This window comes from Amphiura filiformis, chromosome 6, assembly GCF_039555335.1.
Source record: "Amphiura filiformis chromosome 6, Afil_fr2py, whole genome shotgun sequence".
Lineage (NCBI taxonomy): Eukaryota > Metazoa > Echinodermata > Ophiuroidea > Amphilepidida > Amphiuridae > Amphiura > Amphiura filiformis.
This window is the reverse complement of record NC_092633.1, coordinates 70311270-70330902: the sequence shown is the minus strand read 5'-3', so window position 1 is coordinate 70330902 and position 19633 is coordinate 70311270. Positions and strand designations below refer to the sequence as shown.

Genomic DNA, 19633 nt, shown 5'->3' with positions numbered 1-19633 from the left:
TGACACAGCCCGTCGCATATGGATGGCCAACAGCATCAAAACACCGCACGCGCCATAGATCATTGGCACTTCCCTGATTATACGCATGTACACCCACATACAATAGTATTGTATTGTATTTTAAAAGGCCTAAAAAAATAGACAGTGCACGATTTGAGGTTGGCAATTTGGCATGTTTTTTGGGTTCCACAGGAACGAGGAACAGAAGATGAATCCCAAGAGGAAAGCGTCAGTTTGAAAATGGAAAGCACTGAAAAGATTAGCTATTGATTAAAAAAAACCAAAAAAAAAAAACCCATCATGGATGAAAAATTTTAGGCAAATTAAAAGGAAATTTGAAAACACACACATACAATGTCAGATTCACTAAACCAGCCCTGAAAAACAGGGAAACAAGCCAAATGAAAGAAATGCAAGATTCACTAAACCAGCATGAAGGACTCGATTGGCAACATGAGAAACAAGAGAACTAAAACAATAAAAATATAAAAGAAATTGAAAGACAACAATCGGAAAAAGTGAAATCAAAACAAACAAATCAATTAAATTAAAAAAATCATCCTGGGCATGGAAACAGGGGATACAAAGGCAAATAAAAAGGAAATGCGAGATTCACCAAACCAGCATGAAGAACACGGTTGGCAGCATGAGATTGTTGACAACAATCGGAAACAGTGGAATCAAAACAAACATTAATAATAATAAAATATAAATTAAAAAATCGTCATTTGGCATCATGTGAAAACAGGGGAACAAGGTAAATAAAAAAAATAAATTAAAATTAAATTAATTTAAAACAAATCTTCATGAGGCAAACGGGGAACACGGGAACAAGGTAAATAAAAAGAAATGTATGCACATGTATACGGTATGTGGTTCACTAAACCAGCAAGAAGAAATCGGCTGACAACATGAGGAACAAGGGAACTAAACAATAAAAATAAAAGAAATTGAAAGACAACCATTGAAAACAATGGAAAAATACTTAAAATAAATTTTAAAAAAATCTTCATAAGGCATGGAAACAGGAGAACAAGGTAAATGAAAAGAAATAAAATTAAAATTTAATTAATTTAAAAAAATCTTCATGAGGCATGGAAACAGAAACAGGGGAACAAGGGAACAAGGTAAATAAAAAAATGATTTAAAAAAATCCGTTTCGTAAAATTTCTATATTTCAAGAACCGTAGGCCTATGTCAATTGTCAAAATTCAAAAAGTATGGCCTATACTAGCTGATTTATTTCTCAACCACACCAAGTATTTGGTCGAATCCAACCAAAAGTGTCCACGGGCCAAAAATAAAAGTCCGAAATAAAAATGTCTCCACAATTTTTTCCTTTTGCCCATTGATTGATGACATATTGGCCTTATAGGAACCAAAAGTGCCATTACTAATCTTGAAAAATAAATCCAGGACGTGTGATAGTAAATGTGATATCAAAACCCAATGTTACCTACGAATACCACTAGGATGCTTTCACTATCGCAATACTAATCAACCTAAAACAAATGGAATATTCCCATTAACGCTTTTTTCGTGCAATGTAGACCACAAGGTGTCAGGAAAATGCTAGCTCAACCAGAAAATATTTGTTTTTATTTTTATAACGCGATCAATATGATCTTAGTCAATTTATGCTAGTTTATTTTTGAAAATGAAGTTTAGGTCAGTTTCTGTATTTTATTTATCAAATGAGTATGAATCAATTTACACATTGTATAAGAACGAGTAGGATATATGTTTTCAAGAATATTAGGAATTATAAGCATACACCTAACGCTTTATACAATGAAAAGGTGAACAAACCCGGGTATTCGTAGGTAACATGAGCGATTTAACAATATCTATATTCAGTTTAGAGGTTTAAAGTTTGCTATTATGGTAATGAATTAATAAAATGGTAGTTTTAGATCTCTTTCAGATGGTACGTCCAAATGAATAAATGCTATTACCTTAGATCAAAATTTTTTTGATGCTTTTAGCAAGATTTTGACCACTTCATTTTGATATACAAGTAGTTAATCAGCAATTTTACATAATAAATAATTGTTGAATGAATCCGTATATGGGTAATAATAGTGTCCTGGGGTACCGCTTAAAGTTTTTGACAATTAATTTCCATTGGTAGCGACACTTCATTACACATGTCATGTATTATGCTGTATTCGTAAGTAACATTTCAGTATTTGTAGGTAAGAATTAGACTTTTGGTGGATATCCCAATCAAAACTTCATTTTATAAAGCACTTTGAATGTATCATTTTCTTTATGTGCGTTTATTGATACTTTAGACCCTATCATGTATTAATAATGTCGGTTCACAGCGGTTGAAAGAGTATTGAAGTAGAAACAAAGGCACTAAAGTGACTTTAATTTGCTTAATTGCACACAACTCGCTTAAAACCGTTATTGCAGACTTGTGAAGTCCATCTTGGAGTCAGTTACGTCTTGTGGCCTTTCGTTTGAGGGCAACTACAATTAGCTTTATACCAGGGTCCATCATTATGTTGTCTAGATCATGAGACAATGAAACCAGTCGTTTTTTCCATGGTATTCGTAGGTAACCTTAGCGAAAACGTCAAAAGTTACCTTCGAATAAATCAATTTGGACACAAATTACTCAGACACCAGAAGGTCGGTAAACATTTAAAATGAAGCACACATGACAGTTGACAAATCCAAGTATTTATCCCTTCTAATCTTCTTTGAAGCTGATTTTTCTTTCAAATGAGCAGACCGTCGTCTATTTCAGTACATATTTTTCAACAATTAAGCCGTATTCAGTTTTGCATGGTGGGCATGTACGTATGTGAATTCGCAACTTTCATTGACATATGATTTGATAGCAAACATACAGGCCTTCGTTATGTACCAATATGGGCATTGGCATGAATGGCGGTGTTTCACAATACTGTCATGATGTCAATTGTATTCGTAGGTAACATTCGGTTACCGAAATTTACCTACGAATACTTGCTTTTATTGTTGACATCTCAGAAATATTTAAACGCAGGCTATAGAAACTTGGTAGAAATAAAGAGTGTATATTACCCTGCACCTATTGCTTAACTATTGTTTACTATTCTCTCACTTTGTGGAAATGACACAGCTTTTAACATGTATTCGGAGGTAATGGATATTTTTTACCAAACCTACCTTTGTGCCATTTAGAATTTCTGGCAGCTAAACACAATAATAAAGATGCCCGAATGCAATGCATTTCAGTATTGGACATATCAAAGCTTGTATCAATTGCGCATTTATTAGTGATTTGCCTGATTTCCATTTTTTAAAGATATATCTAGTGCTATGAAAAATTGTATTCGTAGGTAATGTAAAAAAATACCACTCAAAAAATGATCACAAAAAATTCATAATTATGTACAAATATGTGAAAAATTGAACAGGCAATCTTTGAATACACGCCTTTCAGGAAATCAATTTAGATTCAATCCAATGACTTCTTTTCATAACTGATTTAGACGTTTTTAAAAATACTTTAAGAAATATTTTGAAAAAATGGGTAAAAATAGCATGTTTTGGGGTCTCTGTGTCTAAGTTTTTCACAGAAGGGGTCGTATTATATATGGCGCGAAGCGTATGATCAAGGCGAATAAACACAATACAAAAATGAATGCCAATTGATTAATACTTTTAAGTTATGGCCCTGAACATGCCGTGTACACTTTTCGTTGGATTCGACCATTTACTTATTTTTAGTTGTGGCGTAAAAAATGCCCAAACAATTAGATACAGTTCTTTCAGCGACACCCTGTATTCGGTTCCAGCGGCTGGCAGTGCTCCCTAGTGCTCGTGATTTTGCTCAGTGTGACCATGCAGCACCCCCAACGCTGGGACTGAGATTTTAAAATGGGAAAGTTTGTTTACCCCACATCGCCACTGAAAGTTTGACGACCTCAGTACAATCGCAGTCATCGAGAGGCCAGCAAACTTTCCAGTCACACAATGATGACGTAGATACGTGACCTTAATAAAATAATATCTTGTTTCCAAGACTAGCTGTAACCAAATATAATTGGTGTAGTTTTATTGTATTCTCATCATTGATTTTGCCCAAAACATTTTATACTTTTAATTGTTAATTTTCTCCAAAATAATATGATTGTAAAAGTATTAGAACAACTGGATATATTTGTTATAAATAATTTATGACAAACAAAATATATATTTGCTCGATAAGCAACCATGAATGAAAGGTGAACAAACTTTCGTTACTACACTGTGTACATTATTTATGCGTACCGGCAATACAAAATTACTTGAGTTCGTTGCGGAAATGTGCGCAATATGTGTATAAAACAAACGTCGTGAAAATTATTCAGGATTCATTTCAGTTGTTACGTATTAATTTATCTCATTTGGGTGAATCATCGCATTTTTACATTGATCAGCAACACTGATTTAGATGAGAAAATACAATATTTGAGAAACTCATGAGGCTGAGCCTGAGCGAACTTAATTTTCGATCATACTTCACATCAAGAAGGAACTTGTGAGAGAGAGTAAAGGAGACTGATTTTATTAGCATTGTGGATGTGGAATCGTGGAACATTGCACGTGTACATGATTGAGACTGTACTGCATGAAGATCAGCTATTGGAGAAACATTGCTGGGTCTGTGTTATTCTGGCAGTCAAAGGTAAGCTTAAAATGAATAGACTGCAAACACCACACTAAAAACAGATTTTTACTACTAAAGCAAAAATGGATACAAATTTAAAGAGGTTTAGATTGAAAATTTTGTTCTGAATATTTTGATACGGTACCTCATTTGGCACGACAATTTACTGGTACTAGCAATTTGAATGAAAAAGAACTCAAGAGTTTTTTAAAAGTGACAAACTTCACATTCACTTTTCCCTCAAAGAGTCGAATCATGTAAATTATGAACACATCTATTGTCTCAAAATAAACACGCAGCATCATTATTTTTGGCATAAAACAACTCAGCTTTGCCTCGATCGTTGTTTTACTTAAAATAATGATGTCGCCCGTGTTATATGAGACAATAGATGCACTCCAGTGGCCAAAAACAATACCTTAATTATTCTCTAATTTCACTTTGTACATTTTGTAAGGCTGATGAAAATCGATTTTGAGTTTCCCGTCACCAGCCCTCACTTCATTTTCTGACTCTCACATGAATTCAATATTGTGATTTTCCAACTGGTTATACTTGCAAAAACAATAATGAATATCTGTGTGTTTTTAGTGGAAAAATTAAAATCAAAACATCCATTTTGCTACCGACCTTGCAGCGTACTTTTTTTTGGCTAAACATTCATCTTTGAGTGAGTGAGCGGTGTACAAACCATTTTAGTTTACACTCGTGTTTGGTCATAAATGAAAGTCAAAAGAACAATGAATAATGAAAACGTTACCTCACTTGTTTTTAGAAATTGTGACGGGAAACTCAAGATCGATTGTCATTGTCAATAGCCTTAAATTCATTTCATTTTAAAATTTAGTTTCAGTGTCTAGAGAAATTGTTTTTATTCCAACAGTGGATACTTTTTATGCACAGTACAAGTAAAAAATTGATTATTGTGCTTAAATATACATGTGTAGTGTGTAAGTAGACATAAGAGTCTATATTTTGCGGTGCAGCATCAGCATTTCTGGTGTTATTTTGGTGTTTGATAATTCGGTCAAAAAGTTTTACTTGAGTCCATTCTTGGGTTTGTGACTCAAGTCAAGTTAACAGGCGCTATAACTCGACTTGGGTCGAGTCGAGTCTGAGTAAATGACAAGAGTCATTATAATTATGTTGTGGACAAACTACAATGTAATAATAATGCCTTCTTTGCTGTTTGAAGAAGGCCAGTAATGTTTCTCTGAGTGAATATTTGGTAATTTGACAACATTTTCAATGTACGCAATTGTGTAGCCAGGTTTTCGGGAGGGGGAGGGGGAACAACCTGTAAATGTACCGACGGAAATATTTTTTGCCAACAGAAGTTGTGAATTGTTGACCCCAATTTTGTTTGCCCAGTACGCTCAAGAGAATCTAAAAGTTGGGGGGTGCTGAGAAAGGTTAAATAAAAAACGAAATAAAAAATCAATGTGCATTTGTAGGTTTATCAATATCCTAGTTCCTACAATGTGCCAAAGTAAACAGGCAAGTTGAATCTAAACTTTTAAATTTCAAAAATGTTGGACATGCCCTGTTGATGATTTCAGCAGTTTGTAGTTATAGGGCAGAGGATGTAATCAATAATGATTCCCTTATCAATTACCTTCATGGTGATTACAGAAATGGCAAATTTCATTCCAATTTTAAAATAAAAAAGAAACTCAAATATTTTCTTAATAAATACAATAACAAAGCAGAAGTGAAATATACATTCAGGGGTGAATTTTTATTATTAAAACTTCTACAAACTATTGAAAAGTTCAATATCCTGGCCTTGAATAGGATCTACATATTAGCATTTCCATGATATTAGAAAGCAATCTCTTCCTGTTGATCACTTTGATAATTGATTACTGTTCAAACACAATAGAGAAAAGTGCGCTGGCCTACTGCCTTGTAGGACATTGGTGGGTGAACAAACTATATGAGGGCTTTATTCAATTTTGAGATGCAGTGTAATAAAAGATGTATGGTGCACAGCAAATTAAAAGGTGGGAATCCGAATTCCAGTCAACCAACCAACCAACCAATTTCAATTTTCATGCCATAAAAATCAATTCAATTGTTATATAGTTCCGTTGGTTTATCACATAGGGTCTATAATTTTATCCCCATATTTAGAGCCTTTTTTACTGGCGGTATTTTGAGCCATGTGGTAACTTTCCCCTGCCCCTTCTCCATTCTGTACACCTCTGTGCATCATGCGAAAATGTGCAATTTTAATGCAAAAAAAAATGGATCAATCACGATTAGAACTGTGGCCTAACACATAACAGATGCACATACATGTACAACTTTTAGTCAATTCCAGTGGCATAGCGTTGTAGGGGCACGAGGGTGGGGGTGGGGGAGTGGGCATGTGCCTCCCCATCGATCTGAAATTTAAAAAATCCCATTGGAAAATTGCCAAAAATGGCTTGTGCCCCCCAATCAGACCCGTGCCCCCCAACATGGTCGGTGCCCCCCCCCAACTGGTCAATTCGAGCAACTTGCAATGAAACTTTCAAACTGGTATCAGATGGTATTGCCAGCCAGTACTAGTTACTTATAGTTCATTCACCTTTAGGTGATATGGCTCATTTCATAAGATCATGATGAAGATCATGATGTAATCATATGATTATAGAAATGCAGACAATTGTACTGTTTTTGTACATGTGTCACAGTCAATACCCCGGTACCTACTGATACCAATATCTGGGAATCAAAGTTCAATTGTCTTTAAATTTGTATAAGTATTGTTTTCTTATTTATTTAAACTTTTGTTTAAGGCCATTCTGTACAAATAATATTTCATTGAACCTTCTTTTGTTGTTCAAGGAATGTGGGTCTATTATAACTGACATACATACAAGAGTGAATAATGTATGATTAAAGCAATAAAATTTGCTGGGGAGGACACCCCCGGGAGGACACCCTCAATGGGTTTTGTTTTTCAAAATTCTGACTTTTACACAATTATTGTATTGTACTTTTTCAAAATCCCCCCAAATAAATCTTGGTGACCAGGCCTTTCGACCACACCCCCTCCCTCAATTGGCAAAAGTCCAACAAAGTCAGGTTTTTATGCTTTTTTCATCAAAAAAGGTCCACAGTTTAGAAAATCACACCCCCCCCTCCTCAGTGTCCTGGAAAAAAGCCCACTTTTACAAAATGGCCAACCCCCCCAAAAAAATTCTGCATACAGGCTTGCTGGTAACATCACCGAAGTGGGGAAATTCTGCCCCTGTCCCACTGGGTTTGATTAGGTTGTCCCATACAGGATGGATGAGTGGTATTTGAAATTAATTTTCTTATCTTCTGTCTGTAGGCTATAAAGGGAGGGGGGGAAATGGAAGGCCTAAAGCCCGATTCAGACTCCACATGTCAGCACGATGCGATGCTTCTAAGGGACGCACCATTAGACTTCAAGGGAGGGGGAGGAAGTTTTTGGAAAAAAAAAACTTCCCCCACTACATGAGCAAAAAAAAACAACTTTCCCCACCAACACTAAAAAAAAAAAAACCTTTCCCCACCTAACTGTTTAAATGCATGAAAATTAAAAAAAAAACTTGCCCCGACCCCAACTTCCTCCACCCCCCTTGGAAGTCTAATGGTGCGTCCCTAAACCTGAAATCTTGAGCCAGTTTTTTACGAGCTCAGCGCCAGCGGTAAAAATTCACATCGCGTGATGGAATTTTTGTCAGCGATGAGAGTTCAACTTTCAAAAGTTCAACTTTCTTCGCATCGCACTGCAATATCGTGGCCCTGCACGCTTGTGATTGCTGTTGGAAAATCAAGGTCAGCAGAATGACCATAAAAGGAGATGCAGACCCCCCTGTATGCTTTTAAAACATCGCAGCATAGCACGATGAAATTAAAATGTACATTTTAATTTCATTTCATCACACGATGCTGCAATGTTTGTTTTTCGCGGAAAAATTTCAGCTTGAAATTCCCCTGTACGAAACTCGGGGAGCTGATCCTGGTTGCGAAGGTTATTTGTGGAATGTCTAGGGTGTGCGCTCTTGAAGCAGCAAAGTCCCTGATTTGTTGTTAAATGGTATGATGTGGGGCCGTAGTGGTCAGCGATAACCTGTAAAGTGTGCTGAGGCTTGTGGATCAACGTTTAGGCATTACTGTAATATACTTCTACTGTACATGTACCTTTTGGACAACTCTTGGTACACATATATGCTAAAATCGTACCACAATTATTAAAGGTCAATACTGAATTTATTATTATATCTTATATAGAGGCACTAAAGGTTATTATGGCTTCTTTATGACATGATAATTTATATTTGTATAAGCAAGAATAAGCAAATTTACAAACAATTAATGCGTTGTTCAAATGTTGGTCACCCGGTACAAAGATGTCAGGTGAGAATATTGATCATATACATTGTAGGAGAGTACATTCCCAAATATGGTCATTTGTATTTAACATGCAGGTGCGCTTTATTGATCCAGTTATAAATAACTACGGTACAAACTGTTGAACTTTTTGTTTGAACTTCGCTACAATAAAACTAGGTTGATCAAGTTCAAAGCCATCCATTTCAAGTTCACTAAACATTGTAATTTGCAGAATGTATACTAGTATACAGGACAAACAAGTTCTATATCCACCAGCAATTATGCGTCCGACAACCTCTGAAATGCGCTCCTAATGGTCCGACAACCTAATGGTCCGACCACCTCTGAAATGCGCTCCTAATGGTATATCGATATGTTGTTTATACGATCACACACATGCGATCAATTTTGTACCCCACAATGGCATAATACCAGGGGGAGTTGACCCCACATAAATTTCCAGGGATGATGGAGATGCCATCATCATCATCATCCTTCAGCTGTATGGAGCAGGCGACCAAAAGATTTCTCCATCCACTGCGATCTTTGACAAGTGCAGCTAGCTGTTCTGCTTGAATGCCTTCATCGTACCTGAGGACAAGTGCTGGAATGTTTAAGAGCTAGAGGTGACAAATCACAGAATGCCAATTCCTTACACAGAAGAGGGTCAGTGTTGGTCATGGCATATAAATGCTGGCATATCGATTTGTTGAGGCTTGATCTCTCCGGTTAATATTTATAGCACATCAGAAGCAGGAGTAGCAAAGAGTGTTAAAATTTGCCCTCCATGTCCTGTGCCAACACATATTGACAACCATTGAGGAGAATGGTCACTAGTCAGTCATAGGTAGGCCTATACTGTGTGTATAGTGTGGAATTCAAATTGCACAGATTGATAATTCTCCACAGAATGATGTTCCAAACCCCAAAAGCACACCATGCTACATGTATAATGCCTTGCGTCTTTTTTGATGCTTGCAGCCAATGGCATTTTTGAATCAAGATATTTGAAATCTGTCACATGCTTTATGGACTTGAATGGCCACCACTTCCCCCAAATTTAAAAAAGTATAAAAAAGTCCCCAAAAATTTGCAAGAGTAGCAAGGAAACAAAATCAGGTTTTTATGATTATTTGGTCAAAAGAAGGTCCAAATTTTGGGAAGAAGGTCCACTTTTCACAAAATTGTCATCCCCCTTGGAAAAAAGGTCCAGTTTTTCAAAATCTGCACTACCTTAAAAAAATTCTGCGCATGGACCGGTTTTTTTATTCATCTCTACAAGTATAATAATAGAAAGTGTTAATGTAACAATACATTTGTATCACATGTGAAAACACACATTGATTTAATTTAGCTGGATGATGACGTAAATGGCGAAACGGGCAACAAACTTTAGATGATGACGATATGGCATCTGGTGCAATGCAAATAAGGCTGAACTTGATTCTAGATGGTAGCCACTGATAGATGACTGATCCGGGCGCAATGCAAACAAACACACTTGATATATAAAGGAGATTGCGTGAATGCTTTGTATCATTTTTGATTTTGAACTAGCCAAGAATATACAGAGACTGATTTGCAGACGTACCTGGTTGACTACAAGCAGTTTTGAAATAATTAACTGTGCATTTCAATTTGATTTTGTTTTATTTTCTTGAATACACATCTATATAACAATGGTAAGTACACGAAAACTGTATTAATTTGCATATTTACTTACAATTTTTCAAGTAATAACATCATCATTTTGTTAGCAAAATTGATAAGGAACTTACCTGGGAATTGTGTGTTCATTTCTCTTCCATTCCAGGTGAGGTCAATTAACAGTAGTAGAGTCATTATGACTGGCACCAAGAACATGGAAGTTACCAGCACCAGCAGAGCCATTATGACTGCCGCCAAGAAGATGGAAGTCACCAGCACCAGCACAGAAACATGGCCAGTTTGCACCTGTTGCAGAGAAATGCATTCAGTAGAAGATGGCCAGGAAGTCAATGTCTCATTTGCAGGATGTGGTTTCCTTGGCATCTATCATCTTGGTGTATTGAGATGTTTTCTTACACATGGTAAACCTATGCTACATAAGGTGAAGAGATGGGGTGGTGCTTCAGCTGGTGCTCTGGCAGCAGCTTCTATTATATGCATACCAAATAAGCTGGATGTAAGTAAAATACATTATATACTTCTTTTAAATCTGTGACTCATTTTTTTTTGGTAACATTATTATTTATAGAGGATTGCACAATTCAGTTGGTCTTAAGGGGGTACTACACCCCTGGCCAATTTTGTGCCTATTTTTGCATTTTTCTCAAAAATTACTGCGCATTGGTGACAAGTAAGATATGTATATTATAGGGCAAGGACTACAACTACTGCACTGAAAATTCAGCAACTCAAGGCAAGTAGTTATTGATTTATTGATCAAATATTGGTTTTCCTCATTTTTGACTGTAACTCCACAACTGTTGTATGTGCTGAAATAAAATTGCCAGTGCAGTAGTTGTAGTCCTTGCCCCTATAATATACATATCTTACTTGTCACCAATGCGCTATAATTTTTGAGAAAAATGCAAAAATAGGCACAAAATTGGGCAGGGGTGTAGTACCCCTTAAGTTTTTCAAACCTAGTGAATTTCATTTAATTCCAATTCTTTGCTCATGAGTTGGCAACCCAGGGTATGAAAGTCCCTCAAATTACAGGAATTGTCAAGATTTCGGTAATTTTATTTTTTCATTTAAAATTAAAAAACTACAAATTAAGATTTTGACAGGAAGCTATAATTTTGAGAATGGAAATCTTCACAATTTTGGAATTTGATTTTGACAACTTCTAACTTGCAACATTTAGGATGCAAACTGTTAAAAAAAGAAAAAGTAGGTAATGGTGAATCCAACGGACGAGGACGATATAAAATATATAAAAATTATGTACAATGCATGGGACAATGACACAACTTTTACAAGTTTGTTTTATCAACAGGTTATACAGATTAATTCTTTTCTCAAATAGCAACATTAACCTTCCTTTCATCTTCCTTTCTTCCAGGAGGCATTGGGTCTTATGAACACATTGATATCAGATGTCCAAGGCAAACCACTGGGTCCACTTACCCCAGGTTACAACATGATGAACACTCTCAGATCACAGCTAGAAAAAATACTACCTCCAAATGCCCACAGCTTAGCCAGTGGACGATTGTTCCTTTCAGCAACCTGTATAACAGATAGGAAAAACGTGTTGTTGTCAGAGTTTGACACAAGAGAAGAGTTAATTCAGGTAGGCATATTTTTATTCACCATTTCACCTTCATGTATGTTATTTTGAGTAGGGTTGACTTTTCATTTGTGATTTCATCAGTGAATCACTTGTCATACAAATTTGATTTTCACTCAGTAGGGCCTGTATTCATACTCATATAGTGGACTACAATATGCTGTAAATTTCATTGAAATGAAAGGATTATTTCCATATTACAGAAAAAAACAATCAGCTAAAAACAATTGACCAAATCTCCGAATTAGTGTTGAGCCACAAAGTGTGTTTGCTTCATCATGTCATGTTGCATCAATCTAGGTGAATGATGAAATCATGTACAGCAATACTTGATAGCCAGCACTGTTAATATCCATATTTGAAAAAGAGGGCAGTATATGTTTTAATTTGAGACCAATAACAATAAATGCTTGTTATCTTAAACTATAGAGGGCAGTAGGTCTATTCCATTGATCAGCTCAATTATTCAGTGACTTGCATTAAAGCGTGTGATTCACATTTTGATTTACATTTTGATTTTAACAGGATTAGAAACGATCTGTTCTTAGAATTTTAAAGTAATTATAATTTCTTGCCATTCTATCAGGATTTATACCATAATTTGTGGCAAGAAATGTCAACTTGTGGAGTCACGAAATGTGGACCTTAATGCCGATGCATACTAAAAGTATTTAAATATGCACCATTCCCATTCACATGTCATATTTTTAAATATTTAAAAATATTTTTAAATATTTAAAAATATGCACCATTCCCATTCCCATTCACATGTCATTAGCTTTATATTTATCATATCCCAATCTTGTTTGTTTGAAATTACAGGCTCTATTGTGTAGTTGTTATATTCCTGTGTATTGTGGATACACGATGCCTACATACAGAGGCAAGGTAAGAGTCTTTGGGTCAAGAGATGGCCTCTATAGACAGTGACAGCGCCAGGATTTTTTTTTTTTTTTGGGGGGCATTTCGGGGCAAAATCAACAAATTTTGGGTTTTTACTAGGGGAAACAGGGCGGGCAAGAGTTCTGGGGGATTTTCCCCCTCATGCCCCTCGTGGCGCCACCACTGTCTATAGATGCTTAGTTATGAATGGGAAAGATTTTATGTTTACTATGAACATTGGTAGAAAAAAGAAAACTTTAACATGTATTATAGTCCTCATTTAGCTTGTTCGACAACCTTCAAAAATATTATTTTGGCCCTGAACCTTTTTAAAAAAAAAATAATTCATAATATTTCAATATGAAATATGTAGAATTGAAAAATTCTAAATATGGTCATAACTCAAAATCTAAAACTTGTGATATGTTTCGGTGCAACAGGTCCTATAGTAAAATGCCTAATCTATTGAAATCATAATAATGTTGTTACTTGTAAACATGGTAAATGTAATCATGTCAGCAGGAAAGAGTGTTCAATTCCGCCCCTCGCCATGCTCACTGGTATGAATGTCATTCTCACTTTTCAAAGTTGGCAATGTATAGGAATACATCTCTGTGAATGTCAATTATCTCTGCAAGCAGATCCAATACCTTATAGCAAACAACACTTACAATTTCACCTAATCATTTTCTAAAATCAAAATTGAGTCAGAGTGTTTAAGTGAACACCTGTTCACAAGTCTGGGTAAATTAAGTCAACTACTTAGAAATTGAAATTGTAATGGATTATATCTATATCATTGCCCATTAACCTGTACATATTTGAGTTGTCACACCTGTTTTGGATTTGGGCTAACATTGGATAAACATTAAACATGTTAAAGCAAATACCTATGGTTAAAGCAAGGCTCAGTAGCAGCTCATGATTCTTGATTTTCTATACTGGTAAAAAAAGGGTTTAATCTTTTATTTAAAAGCTAGAAGTTCTACACACACACCCACCCCACCCACACACAAAACCAACAATTACCATTTAAAATGATTAGAATGGGACTTTCTATTCTTGTCAAACTATCTAATTAGCCTAATTGTTTTAGCCAGGCATATGTGGGTGGCATAGGCATACTGCGCATGAACTTTGTCTGCAGCAACCAACAGTCTCATGTTAAAACTAGTTTCAATTACCCATTGAATTTCAAAAACCACAATATCTGAACTGATATATTTAGTTTTGACAGAACAATAATAGGCCATGCTGAGAAGGATATAATTAGAAATATTATAAGATGTTTCTAGGTTTAAGACATTTTTGTGGACAAAATTCTAATTGATGTTTGGTCCTACACCGGTTAACGAAATATGAATTTTTGTTGTTGCTCAAACTGTTTGATAAATCCTTTATGACTCTTAGATGACACATAGGTGAACTTGTACCTACCAACATAGTAAAGCACAGGGGCATACCCAGGATTTTTTGCAGGGGACTGCAGAATTTTAAATAAGTGGATCTTTTCCTAAATTAATTTGCTTACAAGTTACATGCACAAAGTGGACTTACCAACCCAAAAAACACCCTTTTTAAGAATAACTTTAATTTGAATGGGTCCCTTTGTTGATTTTTCCTTATAATTTGGAACTACTAGGGAATATTTTTATATTTTCTCATTGATAACAGGACCTATTTGTACAAGGGGGTGGGGTGCAACGCACCCCTGGCTACACCCGTGTTAAAGTATAATATATTTGAATAGAGTATTTTTTATTGTATGCATCATCCTGGTTATAATTCAATTATTAATTTCCATTTTTGTTTGCTTTTTCTTTACTATTTTACAGAAATACATTGATGGAGGTCTCACACAAAATATGCCCACATTTTCGTCAGGATCAACTGTTTGTATATCTCCCTTCAGTGGCCCACTGCAACAGATCTGTCCCAATGATAACCCTTGGTATCAAAACCTTTACGGCATTGTTGCTGGTCACAGCTTCCAAATTAACACCCAGAACATTGTACGTGGCTTCCAGGCATTGTTTCCTCCCAATCACGACATCTTGGAAGGCTACAATCGACTAGGTTGGGATGATGCACTTGAATTCCTCAGAAAACACGGTTACACAGAAAGTGAAGAAAGCGAGAGTGACGATGATGAAGAGGTCGATAGTGACTTAGAACTTGAATGATGATAATGCTGCCTTTATTTGACATTCCTTGAAAAGCAGGAAGTGATGTGGACAAGCATTCCATGTGGATATGTGTGTGTGAAGTAATACACCTTATTGAATCCAGTCAGCATGTTAATAGGATGTAGGGTGCGTAGTGAAAGCAAATAAGTTAGAAAGACTCTTACAAGGAATTTTAATGAAAACTTATTTTCATTTTGCGGTGTAATAACTTTTAACAACTTGCAATAATGCAATAACACTTCAGCAATGTTATACTAATGCCAGTGGTATACAAAAGTAAGAGTTTTGAATCTTCAAAGTGGGTCATTGTATTGATGTTATGTAATAAGGGTATTGAAGGCATACACATACAATATGTAATATGTTTAAAAAACCTCTTGCATGCAAAATAATGACAACTTGTTTTGGTATTCCTATGTAATAACTTGCAACTTGTATTGACTCTTTGCATGGTCATCTTAAAAGAGGATTCTATCCCCAAAATGTGTGATGGGTGTGCATATGCCTTTCATATGCATGCTTACGTATGCTTTGTAAAAGCCTTCTGGAGTGTTGCTAGAAAAGTGCATCAAAAGAAAAATGCATTTTTTACGCATACATTTGTAGGGAGAACCTCACTCTGGAAGCAAGATGGTGGATGCGTGCAAATGGTCAATAACACTTGAGCAGTGTTTAACACTCACGGGTTGTTATACTAGGGACTTAATAATGCCAAAATAGGAGTTTGAAAAATCTGTGCCCACTTGATTCGAAAGTCATAGGGATAAAATACTTTGCTATCTTAAGAAGATCTGTAAGTATATATGTATAGCCAATCAAGTTAGAACATTTCTTGCATGAGATGTAATGAAAACATTTTTGGTTTGTAATGTAGGAACTTAACAACTTGTAATAACACTTCAGGAATTATATGGGCCTTCTGATGTTAATATACAAAACTACATGTATGAGAGTCTGTGCCCAGCTCTGTCAAATTTCGGATACTAAACCAAACCCAACATAAAATGTTTTGGGATACTAAACCAAACCCAACATAAAATGTTTTGGGATGCTAAACCAAACCCAACATAAAATGTTTTGGTTTTGGTCAAAAAGTTTTGATAATGTTTGGACCTATAGGTATAAAGAAGGTATGTAATTGTAAAAAGACACACAGCTTCCCCACTCTCTTTTTGATGTACCTTCCGTCATTTATCAGAAAAGCCATTGCCAATATCTGATCGACAAGTCATTAGCATGCCCTAGCATCAAATCACAGCACACCTGGCAAACACAAAACGTTTTACAAAACAACATTTAAATGTCAGGTTATTTATTTATATAGGGAATATAAGCAGTGCACAATTCTAAAGTTTGTTCAGCTTATAATAGGCAAAAATTAGGAGCGATTGCCGAATAGGGTGCAAGTCTACTAGCCTCATTACAAGACTGCGCTACCCCACCCCTAACCCTATTTTTTGTTACCTTGCACGTCAAAAAAGTCCCAACTCATGCTCGCGTAAAGTCACATAAGCGTGCACCAGTCATGCACTATGCAATGTGCAACTACAAGTACTGCACTCACCCCTACCCGGTCCCCCATACAAAGTGAGATTTACAAAAAAATTACACACGCTGTGTGCACGCCATTCTATATCAATACACACATGTTAAGAGTATTTTTTCGCCTATTATAAGAGGAACAAACTTTTAACATTTGTTTTTTATTCTTAAGATTTGTGGATAAAAATAACCTTGCAGTATACTGAATTTGATACTTATGTATTGATAAATACCAGATCGTGTAGAGCAATACTGTTATACATTGAATCCCTTGAAGGTAACAATGAAAACCTAGATGGAACTAGATTATCATCAATTGACAAGATATAGCTACTTGCTACAACATTTATGTTTTGTTTGCAGTGTCAACCAACAACCTTTACAGTGTAGTGCATCAATGAACAGGTTAGCAATTGCTTACTGGGTGTATCAAACCGGGCAATTGCACTTTCCACCCAAGACGGTAACCAGTAGCCACAAGTGTTTCACTAGTCTGGCCAATGAAGCCATGCATATGACTTTGGGTGATATTGTGTCATCTCATCACATGATATGCCTGCACCTCTTGGTATGCAATACAACCAGAGATACATGCATCACAGACTGCCAAGCTTGTATTTGACCTGGTTCATCAGTTTTGAAAAAGAGTAGCTTTCTTGCCAATTAAGATTTTACCAAATGAGCCATTTATCTTAAATACTAGTAAGCTTCAAAATCTTCTAGTTCCATGTTATAGGTTTCATTGGTCAAACATTAATTATGTAACAGGGTTATTTTTGGGTGCTAACATTGTAAAGCATTTATTTTAACTTATACACATTACTTGTATTTATACAAACTCAGTTTGAGTTTAACTTATTTTATGTTTCTTGCAATATTATGTGTTTTATCTGTGCAAATACTGCCCTTGTATTGGGGTTTTACAGTTTAAATCCATACACTACTATAAGGGGTGTGAATTTGAAATGGAGTCACCCATTTCACCATTTCAAATTCTCACTCCCTTTATAGATCATGTCTTCCATAGGGAGTGTGTGGATTTCAACTGAAATAGCCCAAATTTACAATTGTGAAATTAGATGGGTGGGTTAATTGATGTGGGAGGGATTGTAAGTTTTTGTATTAAAATGTCATATAGCGAAACACTGAGACCAAAAAAGAAAATGTGTGCATGCTCTACAGAGCCATGGAGTCAAAGGTCATCCAGACCATTATTGGAAATTGAAAGAGTTGATTTTTAGATTATGTCAGGACTACTGAAATACTCAATAATATTATGTGACATAGAATATAGTAATTATTTTATAGCGCATAAGACGGACGTTTGCAAGCAAAAAATTTCTAAAGAGCATTTATTTTTAATGAAGTAGTTCTAAGTCATTAGATGAATTATTTTATAGTTGTCTTTAACTTGCAATTTATCATTTTAACAACACCAAAGAGAAGTTTTATTGTTAGCTAATATTTCAGGTTTTAGAAACGAATGTGTGTAAAAACCATAATTTCATACATATTTGCAAGAAATACTGACAGTACGACTAGTTTTGTAAGTAAAAAGGGCAAATAAAAGACATGGCTATCTTTAAAAACAATTGCATTGTTGTGTTGGTATTTTGTCAAGGTGGTTTGCATTGGGCTAGCTAGTCCAGTTAAACTCATTGAGTGTGAAATGTGGTTACCTAAATGAGGGATTCCATTTGAAATTGAGAGCATATATGGATAGCCCAAATCTATCATTCTGGAATAGCCCAAATCTATCATTCCAGGATAACACTTAACCATTTTTCATCAGATCTAAGAATACCTTGTAATTTTTTCACAAACTTACTTCAGAATGAATTATAATGACACCATGCTAACAAGCCATAGTTGGTCTTCATTATTAGGCACAATTTTAATCATATTAAACAATATCAAACTATTTTACCAGATGTTATCAATTACATCAAGCTACTTACTATATATGGTGAAGTCCACAGACAGATCAATCGCAAGGTTTTTAGGACAAATGACATTTGTTGGAATTGATATAATAATCTAGATACAGTAACTGTAACTTGTATCTTCTTTTTCTTATATCATTATGATCAAAAATAATTATTAAGATGCTCATTTGATTAAAAGCATATGTAAATGGGTAATTCTGTTAAACCTTCAAGCCTGAAGTTAACAAAGGAACAGTATTTGACAAGGCTAACCCAACTTTATGAATGTAATAAATTTGAAATAATTTACATGGGGTGCTGCTGCTTTATAACTGCTCGATAACTGAACTAAACTTAACTAGGCCTAAATATAATTTTATGTCAATACCACCGTTACTTGGTTTATTTGAAATGAAACAAATATATTACACGAAGTAATCCTATAGGGTGTTTTCTTCTAAGTATGCCCTATACTACATTATTGTGACAGAAATGAGTCTCCAAGTGAGTTGCTAATTAGTATTTCTATTAGTAATGGACATTTGACAACACAGTCAATGTTAAGATAACTGTGTAGTAAATCAGAAACATATGTTTTGGCCGTTTTGATAGATGGAATTTCAAGTTGACATTATTCAAAATGAGTACTGTGTAGTAGTGTAGGCCTAAGCACAAACTCTCACCACCAATAAGGGGCGCACCATTAGATTTCCAAGGGGTGGCATGGGAGTTTTTTTGGAAAAAAAACCTTCACCCACTAGTGAGCAAAAAAACCCAACAAATTTGCCCACCAGTGAGATGGAAAAAAAATTGCCTCCCTGATTAG

The 19633-nt window shown here is 35.4% G+C and overlaps 1 protein-coding gene across 1 annotated transcript; it reads left to right on the top strand.

The window, feature by feature from the left end:
* Positions 1–4471: 4471 nt before the first annotated feature.
* LOC140155952 (patatin-like phospholipase domain-containing protein 4) lies at positions 4472–18912 on the top strand. Its single transcript, XM_072178985.1, has 5 exons — positions 4472–4663; positions 10809–11159; positions 12045–12275; positions 13095–13160; positions 14990–18912. The coding sequence occupies exons 1-5, from the start codon at positions 4607–4609 to the stop codon at positions 15335–15337; spliced, it is 1053 nt and encodes a 350-aa protein (XP_072035086.1). The 5' UTR covers positions 4472–4606; the 3' UTR covers positions 15338–18912.
* The last annotated feature ends 721 nt before the right edge of the window (positions 18913–19633 follow it).

Coding starts and splice junctions, on each gene's coding strand:
- LOC140155952 (XM_072178985.1), top strand. CDS start 4,607: ATGAAGATCAGCTATTGGAGAAACATTGCTGGGTCTGTGTTATTCTGG. Junction 11,160..12,044: donor GCATACCAAATAAGCTGGAT/GTAAGTAAAATA, acceptor CCTTTCTTCCAG/GAGGCATTGGGTCTTATGAA. Junction 13,161..14,989: donor TGCCTACATACAGAGGCAAG/GTAAGAGTCTTT, acceptor ACTATTTTACAG/AAATACATTGATGGAGGTCT.